Source organism: Clytia hemisphaerica, unplaced genomic scaffold (assembly GCF_902728285.1).
Source record: "Clytia hemisphaerica strain Z4C2 unplaced genomic scaffold, Clytia hemisphaerica genome assembly, whole genome shotgun sequence".
Classification (NCBI taxonomy): domain Eukaryota; kingdom Metazoa; phylum Cnidaria; class Hydrozoa; order Leptothecata; family Clytiidae; genus Clytia; species Clytia hemisphaerica.
In genome coordinates, this window is record NW_027103962.1 from 692,205 (window position 1) to 718,813 (window position 26,609).

Sequence of the window (26,609 nt, forward strand, 5' to 3'; positions counted from 1 at the left end):
GTTTATAAGTACCCGTTAAAGTGAGGACTTCCCGGATTTCAGAAAATTCGTGTGTACAAACATGCAATCTGAGGACTTGAGTCAATGTTAATTATTAGTGACAGTCTGATTTGGTGTATAATGGAGGGTTGAGCACGAGTTTGTTGCGATGTAGTCAGAAGTAATTTTTAGAGATTTTAAATCAAACTTCTTAAAGGATATTTGTGGGGTTTTTCCACTAGTCAGGAAGCATTTTCATCCTCAGGGCATAAGTCACTTTCTGGTAAAGAATAAACATCAATCTTTAGAGATTTCTCTTTCATAATACGGCAGAGACATTATGCTTCAATAAACTTAAAAAAGAATCTTTTGTGCGAATTAATCAGACATTAATCTGAAATTGCACCGCTAAGGCTCGATGAGAGAGGAGGTGCTCTGCAAGGGTCTAAAATTTAAGGAAATACGAAATTTATGGTAAACTTCAAAAAGTTTGTCCTTAACAAGGCAAATATTATCGAAAAATTACACCAGGCGAGCCATAATGATAGATTTTTAGACAATTCTTTCCTGGGTCGGTTTTTAAAGACCTTAATTTTGGCCGCACACGGTCGTTTCTAGAAAAAGCAAATTCAGGTTTTTTAAACAAAAAAATTTTTGGACGTCAAAAATGACATTTTTTGTTACGTTTTATTTTTGAGCCGTCTGTAAGTGATCTGGAAAAAATGGACGTGTAAATACAGACTTAAGGCGCTATCGGATTGAGGCTTTAAATCATTTAACAATTTGTAGTTGATTGAGTCAATGAATTTGTCGTACTTTGTTATAAAATTCGTAAATCACACCTCACAACTCTCATAGGAGCTAAATTTTCTCGTCTCAATAACTTTACTTATTGGTCAGCCAAGGGGACCCTTCAAATCCCTTCCGCGATTTTTTTCCCTCTGGTGGTCGTCGTCGTTAAGACTACTAAGTTTAAATCCTATTTCGGATTATTTTCGGAAAACAAGTTATCGGGAAAACTTTCATTAATAGAAATTAAAAATTAGAATAGAATAGAATTAAAACATCATTAATAGATCTGATACTAACAAATGAAGAACACCAAGTCAATGACATCCAATACCTAGCTCCTCTAGACAAGAGTGACCACAGTGTGCTTTCTTTTTTATGTGAATGCTTTTTCGACCCGAAAGTCTTAACCGAGAGGTTTAATACACGGGTTTCGAATTAAATCTGGCGCGAGAGAAAAAATCAAGTAAATAAAAGGAGCGATAAGGGGAAATGCCTTATAAAAGGTTGATAGATTTCCTTTCTTCTCTTTTGAAAGCCAGGTGTTCATTCAAAAGATGTTTTTCTATTTTAAATTCAACAAGACGACTTAAAGTCGAAAATTTCGCATAATACTTGAACATCAACGACGAAGACGCGTGAAACGTGACTCCTGCAGCATTATGCATTTTGAATGAAGCGTTACACAAAATATACACAATGTATTGTACACACAGGTCATAGATGTCATAGATACCCTGTTTTTTTATGAAAAATCTCAATCCATTAAAAAAAAGATTCCTTAAAAAAATTGGAGAAAGAATTCTATTCTATAAAGCGTAAACAAAATCTTTCAATTCAGAATAATTCAGAGAACTGCATTATACTTGAGAAAAATAATTTAAAATTTTTTTGAAAACAAAGAAGAAAAAATGAACTTTTCATTCTTTAATGCCAGAAACCTCATTTTGTGCTTTGAAGGAACTTGTGATAAAGACTTCTTTCACTTGCGCAAAGTTTATATCAATTGTGACTTTTGATCCCCCGGACAGCAAGTCCCCCCCGCTTCGGACAAGCATCAGTTGATCCCATCAAGAGCAAGTTTACCCCCCCCCAGGACAAGGCAAATTTTGTAGATTTTTCACTACTCTCCCCTCCAGACACTATATCCTCCACCCCCATGTACAGACATCTTCTGGAAGAGCCCATTAAAGGCAAAAAGCAGTTGAGCACACTCATTTTTTTTATAAGTATACGGTAAATTCCGGCTGAAGCTCACTATGCTTAAGTAAAGCTCAATTTTGAGACTCGAATTATGCTTAACCCTATGCTTGGTAAAAAAATTATGTAAGTTTAGATAGTGTACATTCTTAAGAGACCAAACCAGCCAAACCCTCCCCAATCTCTTGCCGACTATCCCGTGAAAAATATATAGGGGAAAAATTCCAGAAAAGTAACAAGAATCTTAGTGCGGAAATGGGAATCTTATACAAACAACGTACCATGGTTCAAAATGAAAATCCTAATTAGCAAAAGATGTATCAAGATTGGTGAAGTTTGATTGAAGCTCGATTAGTTTGATTTATTACCTTATTGCCCATTCTTTTTACATTCCAACGGCTTATTAGCAGACGCCCACGTTAAAACTTAAAGAGCGAGCCAATATCTATCATCCCATCAGGGAGGAAAAGCTGTAACTTTTACTAACCAAACTTATCGAACACCAATCAAACTTCATCGAATAAAAAACTGTCATCATTAATGAGGGATGGGACCGCTGTATATACATTGTACAGTGGTGTACGGTGGGGCTGGATCTAAATGTCCTTTGTACGGCGGTGAAAATAGGTTAATTTAATTTGAAATCTGCTGTATTATCTGTACACCCTACCTTACCCACCACAAATCACTGTACAATGACAATGTACGGCAGTGTCGTAGGCAGGGTCGTTTCGATCATACAAAAATGATTGCTGAATTTCAATTGACATGATTTCTAAGAAATACCGTGAGATCGGGTAACTTGCATAAGCCCTCAAATGAATTACCCATTTGGTCATTAAAATACAAAGTTAAATCAAAACAAAAATGGTAGGCTAGAGCTGCAAGGGGAGCTGCAAGCGGAGCTGCGTAGTTCATTTGTTTTGAAATTTTGCTGCTTTGATTGGTCAGTCATTTGATGGCTGTGCAAGTTACCCTCCACTGATGCAAGTTACCCGACTTCACTGTACTTACTAAAACTGACTGTTTGTCACAACTGGTTTCACTATTAACACATAACTATCTGGTGAAAAAAGAAAAAAAAGATCATACCTGTGCTGTTTGTAGTTTTGATGAAGAAGAAGAGAAGAGAGGGCAGGGTTAATAATGTTGTTGTTTGTTGTGGAAAATTAACTCTTTTTGTACTACTTACTGATCAATTTATTGGTGCATTCACTAACTACACAAACATAAAGTACTTAGTAGTAAACAAATATTAAACCTCTTTAAACACTCTACAAAAGACCAGAAAATATGATAAAAATTTACAGTATACAGCAGCAGCAAGTTTCAAAAGAAGCCATTAAAAAGTTCTCACGATGAATGTTTGCAAAGCCTTGGTTACACTTCTTACCTTTAGCGTATTTTATTTATTAAGAAAAACCCTGTTTTTTATCACTTTTTATCTTTGTGAGTGAGTCCACCTTTAGAATATTTGCCGTAGTACGCCCGCAGCCAAACGCCCACGCCATAATCTTCGCCCCAAAAAAATTCTCCCCCGCCGCCGCCGCAGAAAGGCTATCGTAATACTTTCGCTAAGCGAAATTAATAAAAGAAATATGATTAAACGATTGACTTTTTATTTTAATGTTTTTTGTTTTCATAATGACCCATAAAGTCTGTCAAAATGGAAAAATGAGCTAAAGTTGCTTGATACACGGCCAATTTTCGTTCTGTTTACTTGATATTTTTCGTGCAAATTTACATGGGATCAAAGCTAAAGCTAAGCAAAAATTTAATTCGAAACCCGTGTATTATAATAAAGCAGATTTTACAGATTTTACAGATTTTAAAGTCGGCAAAAATCGGCCAAAAGTACCCAAAAAGGCGATTTCGGGCTATCGAGTTCACCCCGAACGCGTGAATTCTGAGCCAACTAGAAATGGTATAAACTCCAAATTTGGCAGGGAACTTTCCCTCGTCACCCTGAAGACTCCCTCAAAATTTGAGCTCGATTGGCACGCGTTCGGGATGAACCCGATAGCCCGAAATCACCTTTTTGGGTATTTTTGGCCGACTTTTAAGACGAAATGAAAGGTTGCACACGGGTCAGGGCACACTTTGGGAAGGCCCAGGAACAATTTAGAACCCAGTGGAGTGGATGCAGCGTTCGGGCGGGCCCAAAGTCCGGGGTCTGGTAAAGTCAGTTTGACGACTTACAGGTGCTTCTGGGTAATTTTCTCCTCGTCTGAACAGAAAAACATTTTATGGAAAAAAAGAGGAAAAATTGCAATAAATCAGCAAGTCCAAAAGGCTATCAGAGATCAACGGTACGGTACGAACAGAGAAGAAATATGTAGAACCGAGTATGTCAATGCACGTAATCAGACCAAAAGATAACACAAGTCAAAAAAAATCTCGAAAAACGAACATAAGGACATGTTGACTTAAAAACTATTACAACTTTAACCAACCACAAGCTTTCTTGATCATTCAAAATTAATGGTATTTTACTAAAATTTAGATAAAATTCTTGGGTTTCAAACATTACAGAACCTCAGGTGAAAATTCAATATTTTCAGTTCCTCAATTTGTAGTGTGTCAAAGTTACAATGCAAAATCAAGGAAATTTTCAATCTGAATTTCGATCAAAACTGAGGTCCTCACTTTGCAAAAAATCTGTATTTAATCTTTTATGGCATAACTTTCATTTAGATTCGCGTTGCCATCATCTTTTCTAAGATGATTTTATCATGCTAGGAACATCTTACATGTTGACTTAAAAACAATTACAACTTTAACCAACCATAAATCATCTTGATCATTCAAAATTCATGGTATTTTACTAAAATTTTGGTAAAGTTCTTGTGTTTCAAATATTACAGAAGCTCTAAAAATCGTAAATATATTCTGGATGTAATTATTGACATTTTAATCATCATTACTTATTCCTGTTTGAAAGATGTAGGTAAAAATACAAAATGACTTCAGGTCCTCACTTTGTAGTGTGTCAAAGTTACAATGCAAAATCAAGGAAATTTTCAATTTGAATTTCGATCAAAAGTGAGGTCCTCACTTTGCAAAAAAGGTGTGTTTTAATCTTTTAAAGCATAACTTTCAGTTAGATTGGCAATGCCATTGTCATTCTAATATAATTTTATCACGCTAGGAACATCTTAAATGTTGACTTAAAAACAATTACAACTTTAACCAACCACAAGCCATCTTGATAATTTAAGATTAATAGTATTTCACTAAAATTTAGATAGAATTCTTGCGTTTCAAACATTACAGCAGCTCTGAAAGTCAGAAATTTATTCACCATGTATACCTTAAGTAAAAATGCAAAATAATTTCAGGTCCTCACTTTGTAGTGTGTCAAAAAACAATGCAAAGTCAATGAAATTTTCGATCTGAATTTCGATCAAAACTAAGGTCCTCACTTTGCAAAAAATGTGTGTTTAATCTTTTATGGCTACTTTCATTTAGATTCGCGTTCCCATTGTCTTTTCTAAGATAATTTTATCATGCTAGGAACATCTTACATGTTGACTTAAAAACAATTACAAATTTAACCAACCATAAATCATCTTGATCATTCAAAATTCATGGTAATTTACTAAAATTTTGGTAAAGTTCTTGTGTTTCAAATATTACAGAAGCTCTAAAAATCGTAAATATATTCTGGATGTAAGTATTGACATTTTAATCATTATTAATTATTCCTGTTTGAAAGATGTAGGTAAAAAGACAAAATGACTTCAGGTCCTCACTTTGTAGTGTGTCAAAATTACAATGCAAAATCAAGGATATTTTCAATCTGAATTTCGATCAAAACTGAGGTCCTCACTTTGCAAAAAATCTGTATTTAATCTTTTATGGCATAACTTTCATTTAGATTCGCTTTGCCATTGTATGTCTAAGCGTTCATGACGAATGCTTGTGCATTTTTCACGAACGCTTTTCAAATAGGATCAAATCCAAACCGTTCGTGACGAATGGTTTGGTTCAAAGGCGTTCGTGGCGAATGACAAAAAGAGGTAGACTATGTTTAAAGCGTTCGTCACAGTTGCTTTGTTGTTTGTTACAAATTATATAATCAGGAGCTCCAGCACAAAGTCATTTGCCTGGAAGCGAAATAAATATTTCATAATTTGTTTTATCACACGAGCCTTTCACTAGTTAGATCTCGATAAAGCGAACAGGGAATATAATTTTGTTGGAATTAAACATCCCTTTATCACAGAAACGAAGAAACAAAAAGTTACTTGAATTTCAAACTACAATCATCCACTAAATATTTGAGACAAAGGGGAGTTCCCGGTGTAATTTTGAACACCACAATTGATCTTTAATACAGTTGGAAAGCAGAGTTTTAACACGAGACTTAGGACTTAGGACCTTAGGATCTCAGGATTTAAAAGCTCAAATTTGCTCGAATGAGGCTTGGAATATAGCCTAGAAGCCATCAAACCCCTCTAAAATCGAGACATCAATGGAAGAAAGTCGAAGTGCTAAAATAGCAATTCTCGCCCGAACTTTAAATTCTGAAAAACGTTAAAATACACTAAAATCTCATATTTCGAGGGTGATTGTAGGGACAATAGAATTTCAAACCTCACTTGTATAAACCAGGAAGTTCTCTTTTAGACTCATCGCGTCCAGCACCTCAATTTATCCCTACTGATAGTCAACTTTTGACTTGTCACTGAAACAGGAGTGTACTGAATGTAATTTGTAATTAAAGGGAGTTTGAATTGAAAAGGGTTAAAGTATCTAGCGGTGAATCAAATCCAAACCATTCTTTGCATAACTCTGAATTTTAATACACTCAAAAAATATAATCTTAATTCTTATTACTTGGACAAATGTTTCTTGATTTTTATTACTGTATGATGGCAATTCGTTACGAAAAAAAAATGCCCTCGGGAGTTTGGAGTGATTAGGGCTTCTGTTCCTTACCTACATTACACCCCCTTCTCACCGACCCTCTGAGACCCCTTGGCCGAAATATCGTTCCCAGTGGAAAATTAGACTCTAATTTTTGTCCCCGTTGAAAATAATCAAATAAAAAAATCCTTGCTTAAACTTGTGTGCTATTTTTCTCTATCCCCACTGAATTTTCTGACAAATATATATTTTCTGGGAATGTTGAAAATGTCTGTAAGGGCAAAATATTCATTAAAGATGTGTGTTTTTTCTTGACAGATTATAAGTCGTAACAACACTCAATGAAAACAAGGAACATTGGCTCTATATAGACTTCTACTTTCTGAAATATGTACATGTTAGTATCATCCCCATCAAGTTTGTGTCCGTTATTTTTACCCCCTTCCCACCCCAGGCTGAAAAATTCTACCAGATCTGTGAGAAGGGGTGTTACATTTGCTTGATTCCAGATTCTTTTTAGGTGTGATCAAAGTTTCAGCCTGATTTGTAATTGGATGAAAATTTGCGTGACTCATTTTATAGTAGGGGGAATTTTGTTCGATTTTTTGGAATCGCTTGACTGTTTTGTTAGAAGCACTTGTTATACATTTTTGGAAAGCTAAGGGGTAGGGGAATCGAAATTACTATGTTTCCAATTTTTTTTCGGACACTTTGGTGTGATTTTCGGACAAATATGACGGCTCAGGCAAAAATCATAGGGTTAAAAATTAATGAAAATTTTAGCTCGAGAAAACGGAGACCTGTTGTATATTTTTGGAAAGCTCTCAAAAAATTAGGATTAGAGATATATTGCAAGTATAGGTGATTTATGTACCTAACTCGAGATATTAACCCTTGAAAACCGTGTTTTTCAGCCAGAAACAGCTATTTTGTCCAGTTTTTGCGCTTTTTGAAGCTCAATATCTCGAGTTAGGTACTGAAATCACCTATACTTGCAATATATCTCTAATCCTAATTTTTTGAGAGCTTTCCAAAAATATACAACAGGTCTCCGTTTTCTCGAGCTAAAATTTTCATTAATTTTTAACCCTATGATTTTTGCCTGAGACTGTCATATTTGTCCGAAAATCACACCAAAGTGTCCGAAAAAAAATTGGAAACATAGTATTTTCGATTCCCCTACCCCTTAGCTTTCCAAAAATGTATAACAAGTGCTTCTAACAAAACAGTCGAGCGATTTTACAAAATGCCCTCTACTATTATGTTTTTTATATTTAAAAAATATTACAATGAACAAATTTAGGCGATTTTCTTGATCGTAACGAGAACATGGTATGATGTATATGGGGGGATAAGAGAGGGCTGCCGATCGGGGACTAATTTGTTTAGTCTCTTTTTTCAGCATGATATACAATATTTAGATTTAAAAAATTTGAGACAGTGCTTGTAAGTACAAATTACTGGTTTGAGAAAAAAAAACATTGGTATGGTTAGAAGTTTTATATCGTGTTAAGTTATCAAGGTGAAGTACTACATTGTAGGATTCATTATCTCCCAGTTTGAATATTTCGATATTTCGGTTAGCGTCTCTTCGAATTTTAAGTTGCCGTGTCGAGCTTTTATTTAGGTCAAAGGAGGTTGTTGTTGTTCTTGAGGGGGTATTACAAAAAGTGATGATTCTTAACTTCATCTCTAAAAGGTTAAAAGGTCTTCTTAATCGACTTTCTACAACCGAAAGGTATAAAATATCAATTCTATCATGCGTCGATCTGACATGAAAAGCGAGATTAAAATCATGCATCTTGTGATGTTTTTCTTAAACGAGCCGATCTATCAATTTGTACGTATTTTTCCGTCCGACATTAAGTGTCGTAACAAACTATACACTCTTATCTTTTTCCTTAGAAAGACAAATCGTTGAAGCACCAAGGCAAGAAGCATAGTCATGAGTCAATCGTTCTCGTTTGAAGATAGAGTAAAGAGTATAAAGAGAATTTTTTTAAAGACAAGCCGAAGATGCGTTTCAGCAAGATAAGATACGAGCACTGCAAAAAATTTGTCTCGCAAATGAACTGAATACAGACTTGAGCAGTATTTCGGCTGTTATTTTCTTAGTATGGTCTCTCTAAGGTTTACCAAGATCACGGCTTTGGGGGATCTCTTTTTTGTGACACTGTAATGTCTTCTTTCGAGAGTAGAAAATGTTGCAAGAGCTTGTCAATCAATTAATTTCGAGCAACTTCGAAACTTATAAAATTAGTTTTGTTGATATTTTTACCTAGCTGTTTCCTTTTACCCCTCTGTTTAATAAATATGTACTTTAAAAACGTTCTCTTTAATAAAGCCCTCTTTATTCCAGTTTATATTTGGGCTGAAACTTTGAAGAAACTAGTGTAAGTCGGGTGTAAGTTAAGTTAACTATATACATATAAAGGCTTTAAAAAAAAACTGAAAAAAGAAAGTTTTAAAAAATTTGCAAGCGATACATACATATCTTGATTGACTCCCTCCCTCACGTATGCTTTTTGAAGAACCCTTTTTGTTACGTATGGAAGTAAGTAATTAGGAGATTCCAACCCGTTCTTACTTCTACCGACGAAGCTTTCCGCGATATTTTTATCCCCAACCAAAACTTGCATTTCATTCCATTTTTAACCTCCCACGACCTTTTTGCCCTTTTATATAATTTCATCAAAATGAGGTGAAATGAGTGGTACTCCCTCTGGGTAGAAACATTTATTTCCAAAACTACTAAAGTAAAAATTTTTTGAATGTTCTAAGGTGAGCCAATTTTTCCCGTCGAAGCTTTGGCCTAGGCTTCTATTATTCTCAAACGAAAAAAGCTTCTTACAGGAAGTATATCTATAGGGTCTGTGAATCAGCTATTGTTTTTCCTCCACTAAATTAAACCCTAAGATTTTTCACCCGAAAAGTAAGGGACTTGCGAAAAGGTACTATGTAGAATTTTTCTTATTTAATACAAACTGTTATTTATTTGCAAACTTTCTGTTTTATAAGCTTTTTTGATTGTTTTAAGACAACCAATTACTACTTTAGGCGTACAGACTCGCAGACTTTCACTGGCAGAAACTTTCGCGATTTTCACAAATTCTTGAAAATTCTTGACAAAATCTGTAAAACGTCTAACTTAAAATAAAATGTAAGATTTATGGCACTTTTTAGCCTGTTAAAGTCTCATAAGTCAAAAGACATAAGTTTCAATCCAGTTCTAGAAGTATATGCTCGCGAAAGTAAATGTTGTAAATTTCGTGATTCTTCGAAAACTTTGCACGCCTCAACAAGTACGCAAGTACTCAATTGCAATCCTTCATTTTCCACAATAAAACTGAAAATCAGAGAAAGATAGTGAAGCACGTTTCTAAGAGCGTGGGAAATTTATATCACGTAATAAACATTGGAATGTCTTCTTTTTCTTTTGAATGTTGCAAAAAAGGAGAAAAAATGTTGCTCAGTGGCGGCTTATTTGATCTTCATAAATGACACTGCATTGTCTTCTTTTTCTTTGCAAAGAGCAGAACTGGGAGTGAGCGCAATGAAATACGCTACAAAGTGTACTTCGATAAATGATGAGCTTGACATGGGTAAATGTATCAAATTCAAATAAAAATGATAATCAAGCATCATCTGATTATGGTCATTTCTCCCCAACATGTTGCTAAATAGAGAAACCAAGAGAAAAGGAGTGAGCCTATAAAAGTCATTTTCCACTAAATAAAGACAAAGTACTGAGACATGTAAAAAAGGGAAACATTTCTTTCTTTAAAACTTGATTTATAAGTAGATACCTGTATTTGACTCGCCCGTGGTGATGACGATCTTTAATATGTTCGAGACGGGAGTTATTAAAGTCAGCGCTTATTTATGAAAATCAAATTTAAGAAATCTTTCGGCCTTTTTATCGATTATCTTTCCAAGATTCGAACTCGTATGTCGTATACTCCATTTTGTTTTTGAGATACTGCCCATAATGGTTAAGCTTAAATACTGCTGTGGTGAAGTGTCTATCTTGATTTGAAAATTGTCACTCGATTTGTCTTTTGAAATTCACTAACCATGTCAAACGAAAACGGCGTAAATTAACCCACATTTAAGGTAATTTTGAACAATATTTTTGAGCTGCCGTAACTAATTAACGATTTAGACCTTTACAAAATGTAATTAACAAATTCAATTGCCCATTCTATAGTATAGTATAGTAATATAGATTAATAAAATATCGAAATATGCGTAGTGGGAACTGATAATTTCTACAATCTTTCAGTACTTACTTTAAAATCTATACTTTCGATAGACCTAACAAGTTCTTTTTGATACCAAAAATTTGTACTCGTAATGACTGCCTTGAATTTAGAAAGTTCTTTTATTTATTTCATAAATCTTCACTGAAAAAGAAAGCAAATGCATATTATAAAAAGCCTCTTCTGATCAGGATGGTATCGGGGGAGGTATACTCGCTTCCCTTTTTACACCTTCCAACCAAGGGCCAGATCTAAAGTAAAGAGTGGTTAAATTTAAAGACTTATGGATTGAACTGAGATTGAACTATACAAGTAAACTTTAGTAAGTAATAATGTTGGAAAGCATCCACCTAGAGGGCCCTTTTTCAATTATCTACAGTTGTTGCTCACTTTTCGATACGCTCCATTACTTGAGTAAAATCCAACACACCCCTGTGTCACAGACCCGGTGGGAAAATATCCTCGAATTTCAGCCCCACTGGGAGAATGACTTTGATTTCATCCCAACAAAACCATCCCCACGGACTTTTTACCTTGGAACAACAGAATTCGGGCGCTTTTTTCAAGTGTCAGCCGGAAAAATTGAATTCTAATTTCACGGTGGAGACAATATGGTGTGTGTAATTCTCCTTGTGCATACTTTAATAAATAGCTCTAAAATTAATTTGGTCTTCGTTTGAAATTTGAAATACATTTGTGCTTAAAGTCAGTAATAAGATTATTGTCATCAAAAATTGAAATGGCACAGTATTTGATGTCTCACGTCTTGGTTTGGCTAAGTCGTTACTTTGTATGGCATTTTAGCATAAAGTTTCCACATGATAATTATTTTCATTACTAGATTTTATATTCAATGACATTTTCGAATTTACTTCGTAAACATAACGAACACTTTAATAACATAGTCTTTTTCTGTCATTCTTCACAAACAGTTTTTATTTTATTTGCGTGACCCTATTTGAAAAGCGTTCGTGAAAAATGCACACATTCGTCATAACGCTTAGACATTCGTTTTTAGAGCCAAAGCGTTCGTCACGAACGCTTAAACTTTCGTTTAAAAGCAAAGCGTTCGTCGTGAACGCTTAGGCATTCGTCATAAATCATAAAGCATTCGTGACAAACGCCTCCCTATTAAAGCGTTCGTCACGAATGAGTCGAAATCTAGAAAGCGTTTGTGACGAACGCTTTGAAAGAAAGTCGCTCGAAAAGCATTCGTGACGAACGGATAGACCGTTCGTGACGAATGACTGACCGTTCATGTGTCCACGACGAATGCTTTTCGTTCCAGTAGGCATCAAAAGCGTTTTTGCTCAGCAGAAAAAGGTTAAAATCGATTCAAAATGCGATCATAAGGCTTGAAAAATGTTTTCATTCAGCATAAAAAGGTTATAATCGAATCTAAATACCATCCAAAGGCTTCAAAGGTGTTTTCGGTCAGCAGAAAGAGCTTAAAATTGATTCTAAATACCACCCGTCTACTTCAAAAGTGTTTTTATTTAGCAGAAAATACTTAAAATCGATTTTAAAGCTTCAAAAGTTTTTCGTTCAGCAGAAAATACTTAAAATCGATTCTAAATACCAACTGAATGCTTAAGATGTGTTTTCCTTCAGCAGGAAAAGCTTTAAATCGATTCCAAATTCCATCTGAAGGATTGAAAACTGTCTCCATTCAGAAGAAAAAGCTTTAAAATGACATCCCAATTCTTCAAAAGTGTTTTCGGTCAGCAGAAAGAGCTTAAAATTGATTCTAAATACCACCCGACTGTTTCAAAAGTGTTTTCATTTAACAAAAACCGCTTAAAATTCATTTCAAATACCATCTGAAGGCATCAAAAGCGTTTTCGTTGAGCAGAAAAAGTTTAAAATCGATTCAAAATGCGATTACAAGGCTTCAAAAGCGTTTTGGTTGAGCAGAAAAAGGTTAAAATCGATTCAAAATGCTATCATAAGGCTTGAAAAATGTTTTCATTCAGCAAAAAAAGCTTAAAATTGATTCTAAATATCACCCGACTGCTTCAATCATTCAGCAGAAAAAGCTTTAAAATGTCATCCCAAGTCTTCTAAAAGTGCTTTCATTCGGCAAAACAAGCTTAAAATTGATTCTAAATACCATTCGCCTGCTTCAAAATTGTTTTCATTCAGCAGAAAACCCTTAAGGCTTCAAAAGCGTTTTCGTTCAGCAGAAAAAGCTTAAAATCTATTTTAAAATGTCATCCCGAGTCTTCGAAAGTGGTAGATTTTCATTAAAATCGATAATTCTCAAAAAAAAATTTGTGTCCCTACAATGTTTCTGTGTCACTTTTTGCACCAAGCTCATCAAAGCCCGTATAACTTTAAAGAAATCGATTTCGGGATCGAACAAGTCATAAAAAAGGCCAAATATTTCAATCTTAACATAAAGATCTCAACAAAAAGATGGGATTCCGGATTTCCACAACGTACCGAAAATACCGGAAATGTAGATTTTTTCAAGAAGACGAATTAATACAAAATAGGATTGAAATATCTAAAGAGCTAAACGTAATATCATCAAAGCCTAAAGAAAGCCAAAAATTGATCATGAGGTCTAGAATCAACAAAAGGTATGGACTGATACTATAGACTCAGTATATTATCGTGAAGACGGGATAATCCCGGAATGTCGGAAAGTTCGAAAGACAAAAAAAAAACCTTTGGATCTCTAGCTCGTAAAAATTAATAGAAAGCAATTTTGATATAATATTAAAAAATGTCCCACAATGTTTTGACTTTTTGAGCCGAGAATGGTTTTATATTTTTATTAAATTGAGAATTCTCAACAATTTTCTTGTCTCCCCCAGGCTCGGATACAGGAGAGTAATTAGTTTATATATAAGGTAATACGATAATAAAGTGCACTCTCCTCCATTGGTTATAGCCTCCCTCTGTATCCGAGCCTGGTCCCCACAATATTTGTGTGTAACTTTTTGCACCAAGCACATCAAAGCCCGTAGAACTTAAAGAAATCGATTTTGGGATCGAACAAGTGATGAAAAAAGGCCAAATATTTCAATCTTAACATAAGATCTTAACCAAAATATGGGATTCCGGACTTTCCACAAAGTGCCGAAAATCCGTAAACGTATTTTTTTTCAAAAGGACGATTTAAGACAAAATAAGATTAAAGTATCTAAACAGCTAAACAATATCATCAAAGACTGAAGAAAGCTAAAAACTGACCATGATGCCTAGAATCAACAAAAGGTATGGACTGATACTGTAGACTCAGTATATTATCGAGAGGACCGGATATTCCTGGAATGGCCGGAATATTTGGGAAAGTTCAAAAAAACTAAAAAAAACTTTGAAATTCTAGCTCAGAAAACTTACTAGGAAGCAATTTTGATATGATAATCGAAAAAGTCCAACAATGTTTGTGTGTGACTTTTTGAGCCGAGAATGGTTTATTTTCATTAAAATCGAGAATTCTCAACAATTCTCTTGTGTCCCTGCAATGTTTGTGTGTCACCTTTTGCACCAAGCTCATCCAAGCCTGTAGAACTTAAAGAAATCGATTTTGGTATCGAACAAGTGATTCCAAAAGGCTGACAATGTACATTTTTATCTATTTTATCTACCGTTTTTTCAGACCAATTCGTCAACTGTGACCCTGGGAAATATATTGTTTCTACTCAATAAAAAAAGAAAATTATAAACAGCTGTTATCAAGTTAGCATTCCGACTCCGAGGACTTATGACACACCTTTTAACATGAACCTGCATTCCGAGGACTTATGATACACACCTTTGACACAAACCTGCATTCTGAGGACTCGTGACACACTTTTGACTTTAACCTGCATTCAGAGGACCTATGACACACCTTTGACATAAACCTGCATTCCGAGGACTTGATAACACATCGCTTGTTCAAGCCAACAATGTGAGGACGTCCTCACAAAGAAGGACTGGGCAAGCGAAATCATTAATTTTGATATATTATTTACTGAGGATTGATTAGAATTATAGATCAACTATTTTGAGTTAAATATGATTAAAAAGGAGTCTTCTACCTAAAAATTAGCAAAAATAAGAATTGACACAATTTGTGTCCAAACCAGCATACTAAGGACCTAACCTAAAAATTAAAGTATCAACAAAAATTGTCTTATTTACCCCTAAAATGAGGTTTAAATTCATTTTAAAAAAAGTTACAAAGTGAGGACCTGATCTCAGGTCCTCACTTTGCGGGAGGTCCTCACTTTAACGGTTACAACACACACAGGTCCTTGGTATGTAGGATTCGCTAACACACACACACAGACACACATTCTCAGATTCTAACTCAACTGAAGTTGAGAACTAGTAAATATAAAAAGATTTGTGTTGATTATTTTGCTCTCTTTGAACTTTACCAGATATGTCTCTCTAAGGGTAATTTTTTCGTCTATTCGATTCTGACTTGTACCTCGGGCTTTTAATTCTTTATTTTATCTATTTAATAATCTTACAAAAGGCGAAATTTTCGGCTATCAGTCGTCTTGTTTGCATTTGTATTAAGAACACTTAAAAGGTTTCAAGTGTTATCTCGTATTTACGGTAACTTTTAAAATCCCAAAGTAAACAACGCGTGTATTATCACTGGCAAATTTAAGACAATAGAGAAACTACGAAGGAGTGCAACACTCGTTAAAAGACAATAAAATTACAAATCTCTTCGACATCTAAAACCGCATATGGATATCGTTTCGTTAACAAAAAAACAACATTTCTCAGCCTGCTTAATTTAGGCATAGTATAATTTAGGTGATTTAGACGATATTGTTTGAGAAAACCATTAATAGCATCAAATATCACACCCACTTACACTTGGAGTATAAATTTGGAATACTGTACAAGAAAGAGGGTATTTTAACTGCAGAGGGTTAATCTAAATGTTTTGATTATCAGAACTGTGTATCAATGCAAAAGTTTTAAAATTGCTGGAAAAAAAAATGTGCATCAAGTTTCTAAAAGTGCAATACATTTTGTTGATTTGTTTATCAGCTATTGAACCTTTGAACGCTGATGAAAAAAAGCAGATTAAGGGATGCTGGTGTGGTCCAACTGAGCCATGTTGGCCTTCAAAACAAGAATGGACCAAATTGAATACAACTGTCAATGGTCGATTGAGATTGCCAGTATCCCCATTTGCAGCATGCCTTGATAAGAAGAATCTGAAAGACAATCCAGAGTCTTGTCAAGCAGCTGTGAACAACTTTAAACAAGATCCCTTTTGGTTGCAAACTTTCTCTGGAGCTACCCAGTCAACAGGTAACAGACTTTTACGAATTTTTCATTTTGCTCTTTATGAATTTTTACTTACTGAATGAAATTGAGATGATGCGGGCAGAATATCCTTTTTAGTCCTTTAAGTGCCACACTCCTTCTTTTCTAAGTGTTTTAAGAAAACCGCTACACGCTTTTTTATATAAGAATACAATTTATAAGAATGTTCATGATGAAAATGGCCGAAAAATTAAGAAGAATCCTAAGAATACCACCATCATGGAATTTTGCTAGCCAAGCTAAGAATGCCATTTTTAGAGCATTTTCAATTATAAATTGTCAATTACCCCCAAGTAGGGGTCACCTGTTTCACAAAAATGCCACTTTATGCTTGAGACGTATGTACTAAATGTTAAATCTAGTCTGAATTAGGATCCTGACTTTAGAATGCTGTAAGAGTATTTTAGGATGATTTTTCCCAAAAAGTTAAGAATATCCATGATGAAATGGATTTACACCATTCTTATAAAAAAACGTGTAGTGGAAACTTTAAACACCTATATCTCCGGATACACGTTTTTTTTTAAGAAACTAGTTTTGCCAAGCAGCCTCAATGTTTCTTAAGAAATAGGCCTTTTGAGCCTTAAATGTTTCTTACATGTTTCTAAACTTTGTCAAGCTTAAAGGACGCATGTCGATAATACAATAGTCTAATTGACTAATCTACGGTACTTTCCTTTCTTCTTAAATTGATTTTCTGACTTTCTCAAGTGTCTCTAACTGTTATGTATGTATATTTCTGGAACCTTTATGGAAGGTTCTTAAAAAAAACGAATTGAAAATGCTATTTTCTCGTTCTCAGCCTCAGCATGTTTCTTAGATGTTTCTTAGTTTTCAGGCATTCTGAGCCTCATGTTTCTTAAAAGTGTGTTTCTTAAAAAAAAAAACGTGTAGCTTAGAGTCTCCTCTTTCTTTTGGTTGCCTTTGGTGTGCATACCTGACTGAATGACGGAAAGGTGCCCAGTGGTTAAACTTCAAATCAATTCACTAGAGGGCAGAATAAAGTAAAACGGGGCAAAATTTTGAGGTTATTGGATCAAAAATGGTCAAAAAGCTGTCAAAATCCAATTCTTACAAGTTAGACTAAAAATGGCGATTTCTAACTCAAACTGGGCATTACAGGAGGGCTTCGCTCTCTAAATAGCCCATGCCCAATTTCCTCAACATTGGCTCTTAAAGGGTTAGTATCTATATATTAATAGTGATAGTCTGTATGTTTGTAACAATTACCGAGTCCAGGCTGAAAATTGACGATCGTAATATTACGCGCATGCGTAAAAATCCACATATAATTGATACCTCCGAGCACAGATCTGTAAAGCCCGAAGGGCTAGATTTGCGGCTTTTATCGAAAAGTGAAGCCTATTTCCTACCAAAGTCACGTGACTAAAATATGCAATTTCACCGGTTTGAGAGATGTGAAATAGCGTTTGCCGCCTACTTTTTTTTGATCTCGCGCCCCGAAAACAATTAAAATGCTAGATCCTATCCATCGGCACGAAATTTAAAAAGTCAAATTTTTGCTTCACTTTTCTTTGCTGGAGAAAGCTTAAAGTTGCCTATCTAGCCCTTCGGGCTTTACAGATATCTGTGCCTCCGAGTGACAAGGTCAAATCTTTCTATATTATGCACTAAGAAATACTTATCTCCAAAAAATTAAAGTAATTAATTCTTTATTGCTCGCCCGACTCGAGTTGTTCCATATATAGAAAAAATTCCCTCCTGTAAATTAAGTTGTATAGCGACTCTGCAATGAAAAAATATGTCGTTGACACTACTAACACTGCTGGGCCTGTACGCCACTTAGGCTTTCTTGTTACCTACTTCAAACGTCACTTCGTATATAATACAAACTTTGAAAATGAAAAACTTTCAGCTCTCCTAAAAGACACTGCCTGTGAAAAAAATTTAACGAATCAAAAACGGCCATTGACGGTTCGTCAAATGCTAGTCCTCAAATTTTAAGTAGTTCATGCTGACGTTAGTAAAAAGTATTTTACTCAATTTTATTAAGGGTTTCTAGGCTGAAATAGAATTAATGGCCCAACACTTCTTGAGATGGTATTGATATAAAGAGTGCAAAATTTCCAAAAAAAGGGTTAGAACAAGTAGAGAAAAACAAACTATCTATTCCCAGCTGGCACACAACGTTCTTTTAACGCTTATTTAACGTTCACAACGTCCATATAACGTTGGATGGATGTTGAAACAACGTTGTGTGCCAGCTGGGTTGGATTTATCGTGTTTGTATTTTTTCATTAGGGCAAGCTGGTGCATGGACAGCTAGTCAAAGTGAATACGTAGTTGAAGCTTTGAATGAAGATGATATTTCGGCTGCCGTCAAATTTGCTGCTCACCATAAACTTCGTTTGGTTGTCAAGGGTACAGGTACGTGCATCATAAAGTCAAGATATTTCGATTTTTAACGTTTTCTTCTAATAGCCTAATTATTTGATCCTGAAAGATTCCAAATAAAAAAATAACTACTCCTGTATGCTTAATTGTAGGGGGATCATTTTGCAATTTTTGGAGAAAAAAATCACCCCCTCCCCCCATATCACTTTATAAGAGACCCAGAATTTCCGAGTTGTTTTTTCCGAGCTAAAAAAAAAACCGAGTTACAAAAAAAAACGAGTTATCCCGAGTTATGACGTCATTTTTTAAATTTAGTTACGTCATTTTACATTTCATAACTCGGTTTATTTAGCTTTTTATAACTTTCGCAGTTATTTTTCATTTTTTTAACTCGGAAATTTTAGCTTCCTTTAGCTTTCTGAGTTAAAGTCCGTCTCAATATAATTTGCAGTGGAGACAATAAAAGCTAAAACTTTGATAACATTTGAATTAGATAGCGATTTTGTGCTTGTTGAAAAGACGAGCAGGAGTGGACTCACAAAGACGGAGTATAGTGTGGTTATGGTCTTAAGAGTAAGATTATCAAACCCCCTTCTGATAATACCAAGTGCTAATTCGCTTTCTTTCTTCTCGAAAACATGCTCCAGTTGATTACCAGCGAGATAATATGGATGTGCGTGCTTTATGTTTGCTAGTTTGCCAAGTGTTAAAACATGACATTTATTGGGATGGAACTTTAAGAGCCAATCTTTAGGCCATTCATTCAATGTATCTACATCCTTCTGAATGACAAGAGAATCATTGATGGAATTGACCTCTTTGAATATTTTCGTGTCATCTGCAAAAAGTAATAGGTCGGAAACAACTTTTTCAGGAAGATCGTTTATATACAGCACAAAAAGTAGAGGTCCTAATACATTTCCTTGTGATATACCGCTGATTAAATCGTCTAGCTTTGAGTGAAATCGGTTCACTTTCACTAATTGCTTTCTTCCCTTAAGAAAAGATGTTATCAAATTCTTGGTTGTTTCAGTGATTCCATATCCTTCTAACTTTTTGCAAAGTCAGCGATGGGGCACAGTATCAAACGTTTTCGCGAAATCGAAATATATGCAGTTGACGACTTTAGCTTCCGACATAATTTCGCAGCATTTGTCTATGTACTTCTCTAGTTGAGTGACAGTAGAATGTCTGCTGATAAAGCCGTATTGCTTTTGAGATAGCAACTTTAGGTTTGTAAAGTATTTAGTGATATGCTCTCATAAGATTGACTCCATTAGTTTACAAACTACTGATGTTAGACTCACTGGTCTATAGTTGACTGCTAGATTATGAGCACCAGACTTTATCTGGAGTACCCACTCCCTGCTTATTCCACCCCCTACAATTAAGCACACAAGAGAAAAGCTTCAGCCTGAAAAAAAGATGGCTTACTTTTTAAGTTAAGTTGCAAACGAATCATTTGTGGATACAATACATATTCAACTTTTCCTGATCATGAGTCGTCTGGCTCGGCTTCGTGAGATTGGATAAAGTATGAATATATGAATATTGCCCTCAGTTATTTGAAGAGATATATAGCGGAATCTCGCTAGTTCTTCTGATATTAGAAAGAATCTTTCTATAGCTCGAGCTAATCTTAGTCAAGACGAAACCATTGCAAAAAAACCCTTTCTTTGAATCAAATCTCACTATTGAACAAATCAGACTTCCTCAGGCCCGTTGGAAGCGGAGAGACAGGGGGGACTCACTTCAGCCTCCCCACTTTTGAGAAAATAAATGCGGTTTTTTTTCTCGAATTCTTAGGGAATTTTATCTCATTTTGAGCCTTCAGCCTACCCACTTTTACGGTTGCTCCGCCGCGCCTGTTTCCCGTTCGGTTTCAATTTAACGAAAGTCAAATATAGTCACGAGCCTCTGCAAACCTCTTAAATTTGATCAAAAACTTAATTCTTTAGGGCATGATTATTATGGAAGATCGAATGCACCAAATTCTCTACTTATTTGGACTTACAATATGAAACAACTTGAATTTCACGACACTTTTAAACCTGAAGGTTGTAGTGATACAGAGAGTTATGGAGCAGTAACCACGGGTGCGGGGTTGACATGGATGGATGTTTATGCAGAAGCAACACCGAGAAATTTGGTAAATCCCCTTGATACTGTTTAATCTTATTCCCAAGACTGAAATTGCTTGTTTTTTCAATACAAAAATTAGACACAGTAGAAAGAGATTTTTGAGTTTTCAAAGAATATATCAACCTCTGAAGACCAATAATAAAAATTCTATCGTGCATGTGTCAATCTAATCACAGTAGAAAGAATCAAAGATGAAGAGTAAATAATACCATATTAATGTCTAGCTAACCTGATAACAGCTGTTCATAATTTTCTTACGTGCACGGTAAACCTCTGAAGGCACTTGAAAATTATACATCTGAGGAAAATAGTCCTCCCGCGGAAAATTTTACAACAAGAATCTTGTTGTGCGCCAGAAAGTCAAAAACTGATACGGCGCCCTATTCATAAACACAATCACGCAACTTTGTTGTCATCCCCAGTCCTTTTAGACGAACGCGATCCTTACGATTTCGAGATTGCATTTTCGTCAGATTGTTATGTTTTCACCCATCCCTTTAGAGCTTCAGCGTGGTGGGCAGAAAACAACCACAATCTGATCTCAGGTTATGTCTAGCAGACTGTATTAGTATGCAGTTTACTATTTACGAATTCCCCAGAAACCTCCAAGTGTAATAGCATACCGTCGCGAATCTAAACATAGACATTGATTTTTATGTTTGACTGAAATTCAATCCCATCACCCTTTGCGTTTATTACGCTTGCACGCATATTACACTCAGTTACAATGAAAAAGTAATAACTTTCACGACTTTTGAATTAAGACGAAAAGGATTGTGGGATTGAATTTCGGTCAAATGAGAGAAGTAATAATCATGACGTTTATACGACGAAGCGCTATTGAAATGAGTTTATTTCGAAAGAAATCTTTTATATGATGGTATAATAGTAATTACTAAACTTTTAATTATTAAATGTTACTTTAATTGAATCGAAATAATAGACAGACTTTATGTTATGAAGTCTATCACTGACTCTTTTTAAAAAGCATTGATCACATTTCTGAGTTTTGTTTTCAACGACGGGAATAAAAATATCAACTTTGAGCTCAATCCAAGATCTTGGATTGTCGTCATGGTTACTTTTCTCTGCTTTGATTGTGTGCTGAATAGAATCTGGATTGGTCGGCACAGGTCGATATATGATTTGGGCCTGTGCTTTTTCACGGTACCAATACATAAGGTTCTATTTCTATGAATGATGCAACACCCCTGTATCACATATAACTTTGAATCTCCTTGACGATCATTGCTCCAGTATTGGTCCAAACTCCCCCTCCTCGCTTGGCTGCTCCTTAGCGCCTTTTGCTAAACTTTTTAGACCTTGGGACAATTTTTTTGGATTCTTCAACCAAAAAAGAGTATCTTATAATTCCGGTTTTTATAAAACAATTAACATACGAGGAAATGATGTATAAAAGGGCATCGAGTGAGACTTATAAAGGTAGAATAACATGAACTTTCGAAATGGTTGGTTGCAATGACATATTTGAAAATACAAGTCATTTGAGATAGCCTCGATTTGATGTTCAATTTTGATTGATATATTCTTTTGTTTCATAGTATGTTCAAGGAGGTGGCTGTACAAGTGTTGGTGTTGTTGGATTTACCATAGGAGGTGGTTATGGTAGCTTCTCAAAGATGTATGGAATGGCTGCCTCCAATCTTCTTCAAGCTACAGTTATCACTGCTGATGGTAAAAAAGTAATAGCATCAAAATGTCAGAATTCAGATTTGTTTTATGCGTTACGTGGTGGTGGTTTTGGATTTGGTGTGGTGTCTTCATTGACTTTTCGTACTTTTCCACTGCCTAAATCGTTTATTTCGACAGGTGAAAGTTATGTCTTGATAAAGGAATCGAGGTATCTGCCAGATTTCTTCTATCTTTTCTTCACCTTTTACGACTTAGACTTCAGTGGCTCAAAATGGGGAGACCAGTTGAGAATCCTTCCAACCCCATCTGCACTCTACCCAGATGCCTGGACGGTTCAGTTTAGAATGATGGCAACTAATCTAACACTCAATGAGGCCGAAGCATCTTGGGATAGAATAAAAATTAATCTAGAAGGCTGGAAACGTCGAGCTTATCCCGAGTGGAATATTAAACTTGAAGAAATCCCTGCCAAAGACTATTGGACTTTAAACAATCCTGCTACTGTTCAATCGCCTTATAACTCAAAAGAACCTAACCGTACATTTTATTGGGACGGAGATCATCGGGAAGTGTCCGAATATTGGCTGTTTGCTTTAAATAGTAGGTATCTTCGATTTGACCAGATTTCCACTCGTGACGATGCTAGACGATTGGCCAATTTCCTTGTCGAATTACCAAAGCTCCCTTCTTCCATCCCAGTTGCAATTCCTCTCAATAAAGGTCAATACAAAGCAAGCCAACATGCTCTTGACCAACTCAAAGATATGCCTTTCGCTTCAAATGTCAAAGAATCTATCGGATTAATTCTGGTTTCTTTTGGAGTTAGGTACTACAACCCGAACATACCAAACAAGTTCCAGTATAACACATCTGATCTCAACTTAGTGAAGTCCTTATGTGGTACTGAGGATCTTCAGAACTGCAGTTCAATGGAAAGATTTAAAGAGGCGATGAATAATTTGCGCAAAGCAACACCGGGTGCTGGTTCATATTTCAATCAAGCTGATTACTTTGAGCCTGATTTCCAAACCAATTTTTGGGGTAAAGAAGAATATACAAAGCTGTTAAAAATTAAGGAGAAATGGGATCCTAACGGTCTTTATTATTGTCATCATTGTGTTGGTAGTGAGCCATGGAATGGAACGTGCTACAAAAAGCCCAAAAAAAATGTCGAGAGTGGAAGTGTCCCAAATAGCTTTGCAAGTGTCACCAAACTCATTATACTGATGCATTTGGTATTAGTCTATTTTTTTATGTGAGAAGTATTGACTAAACTATACTTAAGACCCATATTATAATCTTAGCATCTTTGATGGAAATTCAGGAAAAAAGGGGAGCACTAGATTAATCCTTCAGCAGTGTCTGATCAACACTGCTCTTCTATTTTTCCATACTCTATTTTTCTGGTAAAGATGACAGGTGACTCATGGGTAGCAGGAAGTGCTAACTCTTTGGTACCATACCTGACTTCAGGCTCTGTCTTCATCTTGCCGCAATTTTGATTGGATTTGTCGTTTTCTGTTTTCTTTTATTCATTTTGATTGATTTTACTGGATATGTCTTTTAAAATGTTTTTATTTTTTATTTTACGTTCTTTTAGATTATCATTTTTTCTCGAAATAGGTCTTTGATGTTCATTAGGTATTGACGCTATAGCAAGTCAATTTCAGTGACATTGACTTTCTTACATTTCCTATTGCCTCCGATCAGGGTAGGGAAAATAGAGTTGGTGGATAAGGGTATGTGCGGACGGGACCTCCGAAAATTGACCCTTATTAGAGAGACCGGAAATGTTTGGTGAAAAAATGCCCCTTATAGCTAGAGAAACTGTTTTGAAAAATTTTCTTCGATTTTTGAAAAATGTCTTACTCTTAGAGAGATTTTTCTTTTAATTATTTCTCTCGAGATCAAAAGTATTCCCTAAAACTCGTGAATTTTCAGACCCTTAGAGGGACTAATTTGAGATTTTTGGATTTTTGTAACCCTCTAGGATATTATAAAGATATTAATAACAAGATATTAGGGCCATATTATACAAAGTATTTCTTAGGCTTTTGTACATAATACCTCTATCAAAATATTTTGCAAATTATTTTGTATATCGTTAGGTACAGAATTTTTTTGCTAATCCATTTTACATATTGTTACTTTTAATTCCAGAGACATGATTTATTATTGAGCTGATAGAAAAATGATCGAAAGCAATGTTTATTCAAATTAATCTTCATTTAAATTCAAATCTATCGAGAAAAAAATCAAATACATAATTTTATACTTAAGTATTGTCAATATAAAGAAATGCTGTTTATATGTCGCTTCGTGTGGAAAATTAAAATATAATATCTAATCAGAAAATTGAATATCTTCTTAGTTCTTTGTTGGTTCAGTGATGTATTTTCCTTCGAATAAGCAAGCGTTTTCTTGTTCGTTAAACATTAAGTTTCCTGGGCATGCAATACATCCAACAGTCACTCCTTCCCAACATCCAATGTACTGTCGTGATTGGTGTGGATCAGCAATGTTTCCAGTGAATTCTGGTCCACGTTCTGGGCATTTGTCTGGACATTCGAAGGTGGTTGCTGGTTCCCATGGTTTTGTGGTGACACATTCATCAGCTGAAGAGTATAAACATTGGTTGCATCTTGGACTGAATTCCAAACTGAGTGGCCAACAAGCTTGACAATAAGCACTTCCTCCAAGACATTGTAAAAAGTAGTTTTTGTTGAGCTTATAGGTTGATGGATCAGAATATGCAAAATTTCCATCAGCTTTTCCTTTACATAAAGTGTTTGGACAATCAACAGCTGGTGGTGTTGTTCCAGTGATTGGAGGTGCCGTCAGAGCATTGCATGCTACCAAGGTTGTTGCCAAGAGAATGAAAGTCTTCATTGTTGTTTGTTGAGCTCTTCTTTTGTTGAAGCTGGAAGTACTGGTGTTTCTTTGTCAGACTTGTGATCAAAGTGTGATACTTTTTTTTGAATTTACACTCGGCTTTTATACCGATTTACCGGAAAATTTTGTTGAAATATTTCCTCGAACTTACATAAGAAATTGAAGAATATTTCTGATACAATGATCCACCATACGTCATTTAACCCTGTAATGATAAATTACTATCCCTGCGTCACGTTGCTAATGAGAAACTATAATAGCTAATTAAGTATTACCCTCTTTAATTACTTTACTTAATCGTACTCACAAAAATAGATAATTAAAAGTATGAACAAATTTATATGCCTTCCGTCCATAGATTAACTCAAGCATTAAAGACCAATATCGAAAGAAAAACATCTTGTTTATTTACGATGAAAGAGAGTTTTTCTCGCTTATTGTTACACGTTACACGTTTTTTTATAAAAACATCCAAATCTTTTAAAGCCTTGGGATGTTTTAACTTAAAAATGTCTTTATTTTCACCCTTTTGTGACCATTTTTACCCATTTTCCTAAGAATTATATTGAGACAGACTTTACATTTGGGCTATTCACATGAAATATCGGCTCCTTCGATTACAAGTTTTGCAGGATTTTTTTTCAGAATATTTACACCCTTGTTAGAAAAAAAAGACTTGAAACAAAAAATTAGAGGTTTGTTTTAGAGCAAAACGTTTGTATTAAATTTATCGACCATAGTTCTGAAACTTTGACTTTAAGTTCAAAGTTGGTTTAAAATACAAACTTTTATGAAAAATTGACTTCCCAGCATAGTATCTGTGGGGAATACTTTTTTCTTGGAAAAGGTGACAATCTCGCTAGGAAAAATGTATTCCCGGGAGTACTTTTGTCCTAGGAAATAGTTACTAATTTGGGGAAAAAAGTACTGGGGAAATTTTTTTCGAGGTTTAGGGGGGGGGGGTTAAAAATTTTTTTCGAGGGTTTAGGGGGGGGGTTGGGGGGGGGTTCCTGGGGGAAATTTTTTTTGGGGTTTAGGGGGGGGGGTAGGGTAGGGGGGGGTTCCAATTTTTTTTGGGAAACTCAAGAGAAAAATGTAGGAAGTCTAATTTCATAGTTTTACGTTTGAAGATTGCAAAAATTTTTCGGCCTTACGGCCGACAACTCATAATTTATCTTATTGGAT

At 35.2% G+C, this 26,609-nt stretch overlaps 1 protein-coding gene across 1 annotated transcript; it reads left to right on the forward strand.

The window, feature by feature from the left end:
* The first annotated feature begins 15,919 nt into the window (after window positions 1–15,919).
* Window positions 15,920–24,751, forward strand: LOC136810220 (uncharacterized). Its single transcript, XM_067066791.1, has 4 exons — window positions 15,920–16,367; window positions 18,645–18,770; window positions 20,696–20,886; window positions 22,442–24,751. Exons 1-4 carry the CDS (start codon window positions 16,049–16,051, stop codon window positions 23,789–23,791), a joined length of 1,986 nt encoding a protein of 661 aa, XP_066922892.1. The 5' UTR covers window positions 15,920–16,048; the 3' UTR covers window positions 23,792–24,751.
* The last annotated feature ends 1,858 nt before the right edge of the window (window positions 24,752–26,609 follow it).

What these genes read in the sequence shown, in the direction of transcription:
- LOC136810220 (XM_067066791.1), top strand. Translation starts at nt 16,049, where the DNA reads ATGTGCATCAAGTTTCTAAAAGTGCAATACATTTTGTTGATTTGTTTA. An exon ending in TGGAGCTACCCAGTCAACAG is followed by an intron (nt 16,368 to 18,644) that starts GTAACAGACTTT and finishes TTTTTTCATTAG; the next exon opens with GGCAAGCTGGTGCATGGACA. An exon ending in TTTGGTTGTCAAGGGTACAG is followed by an intron (nt 18,771 to 20,695) that starts GTACGTGCATCA and finishes TTAATTCTTTAG; the next exon opens with GGCATGATTATTATGGAAGA.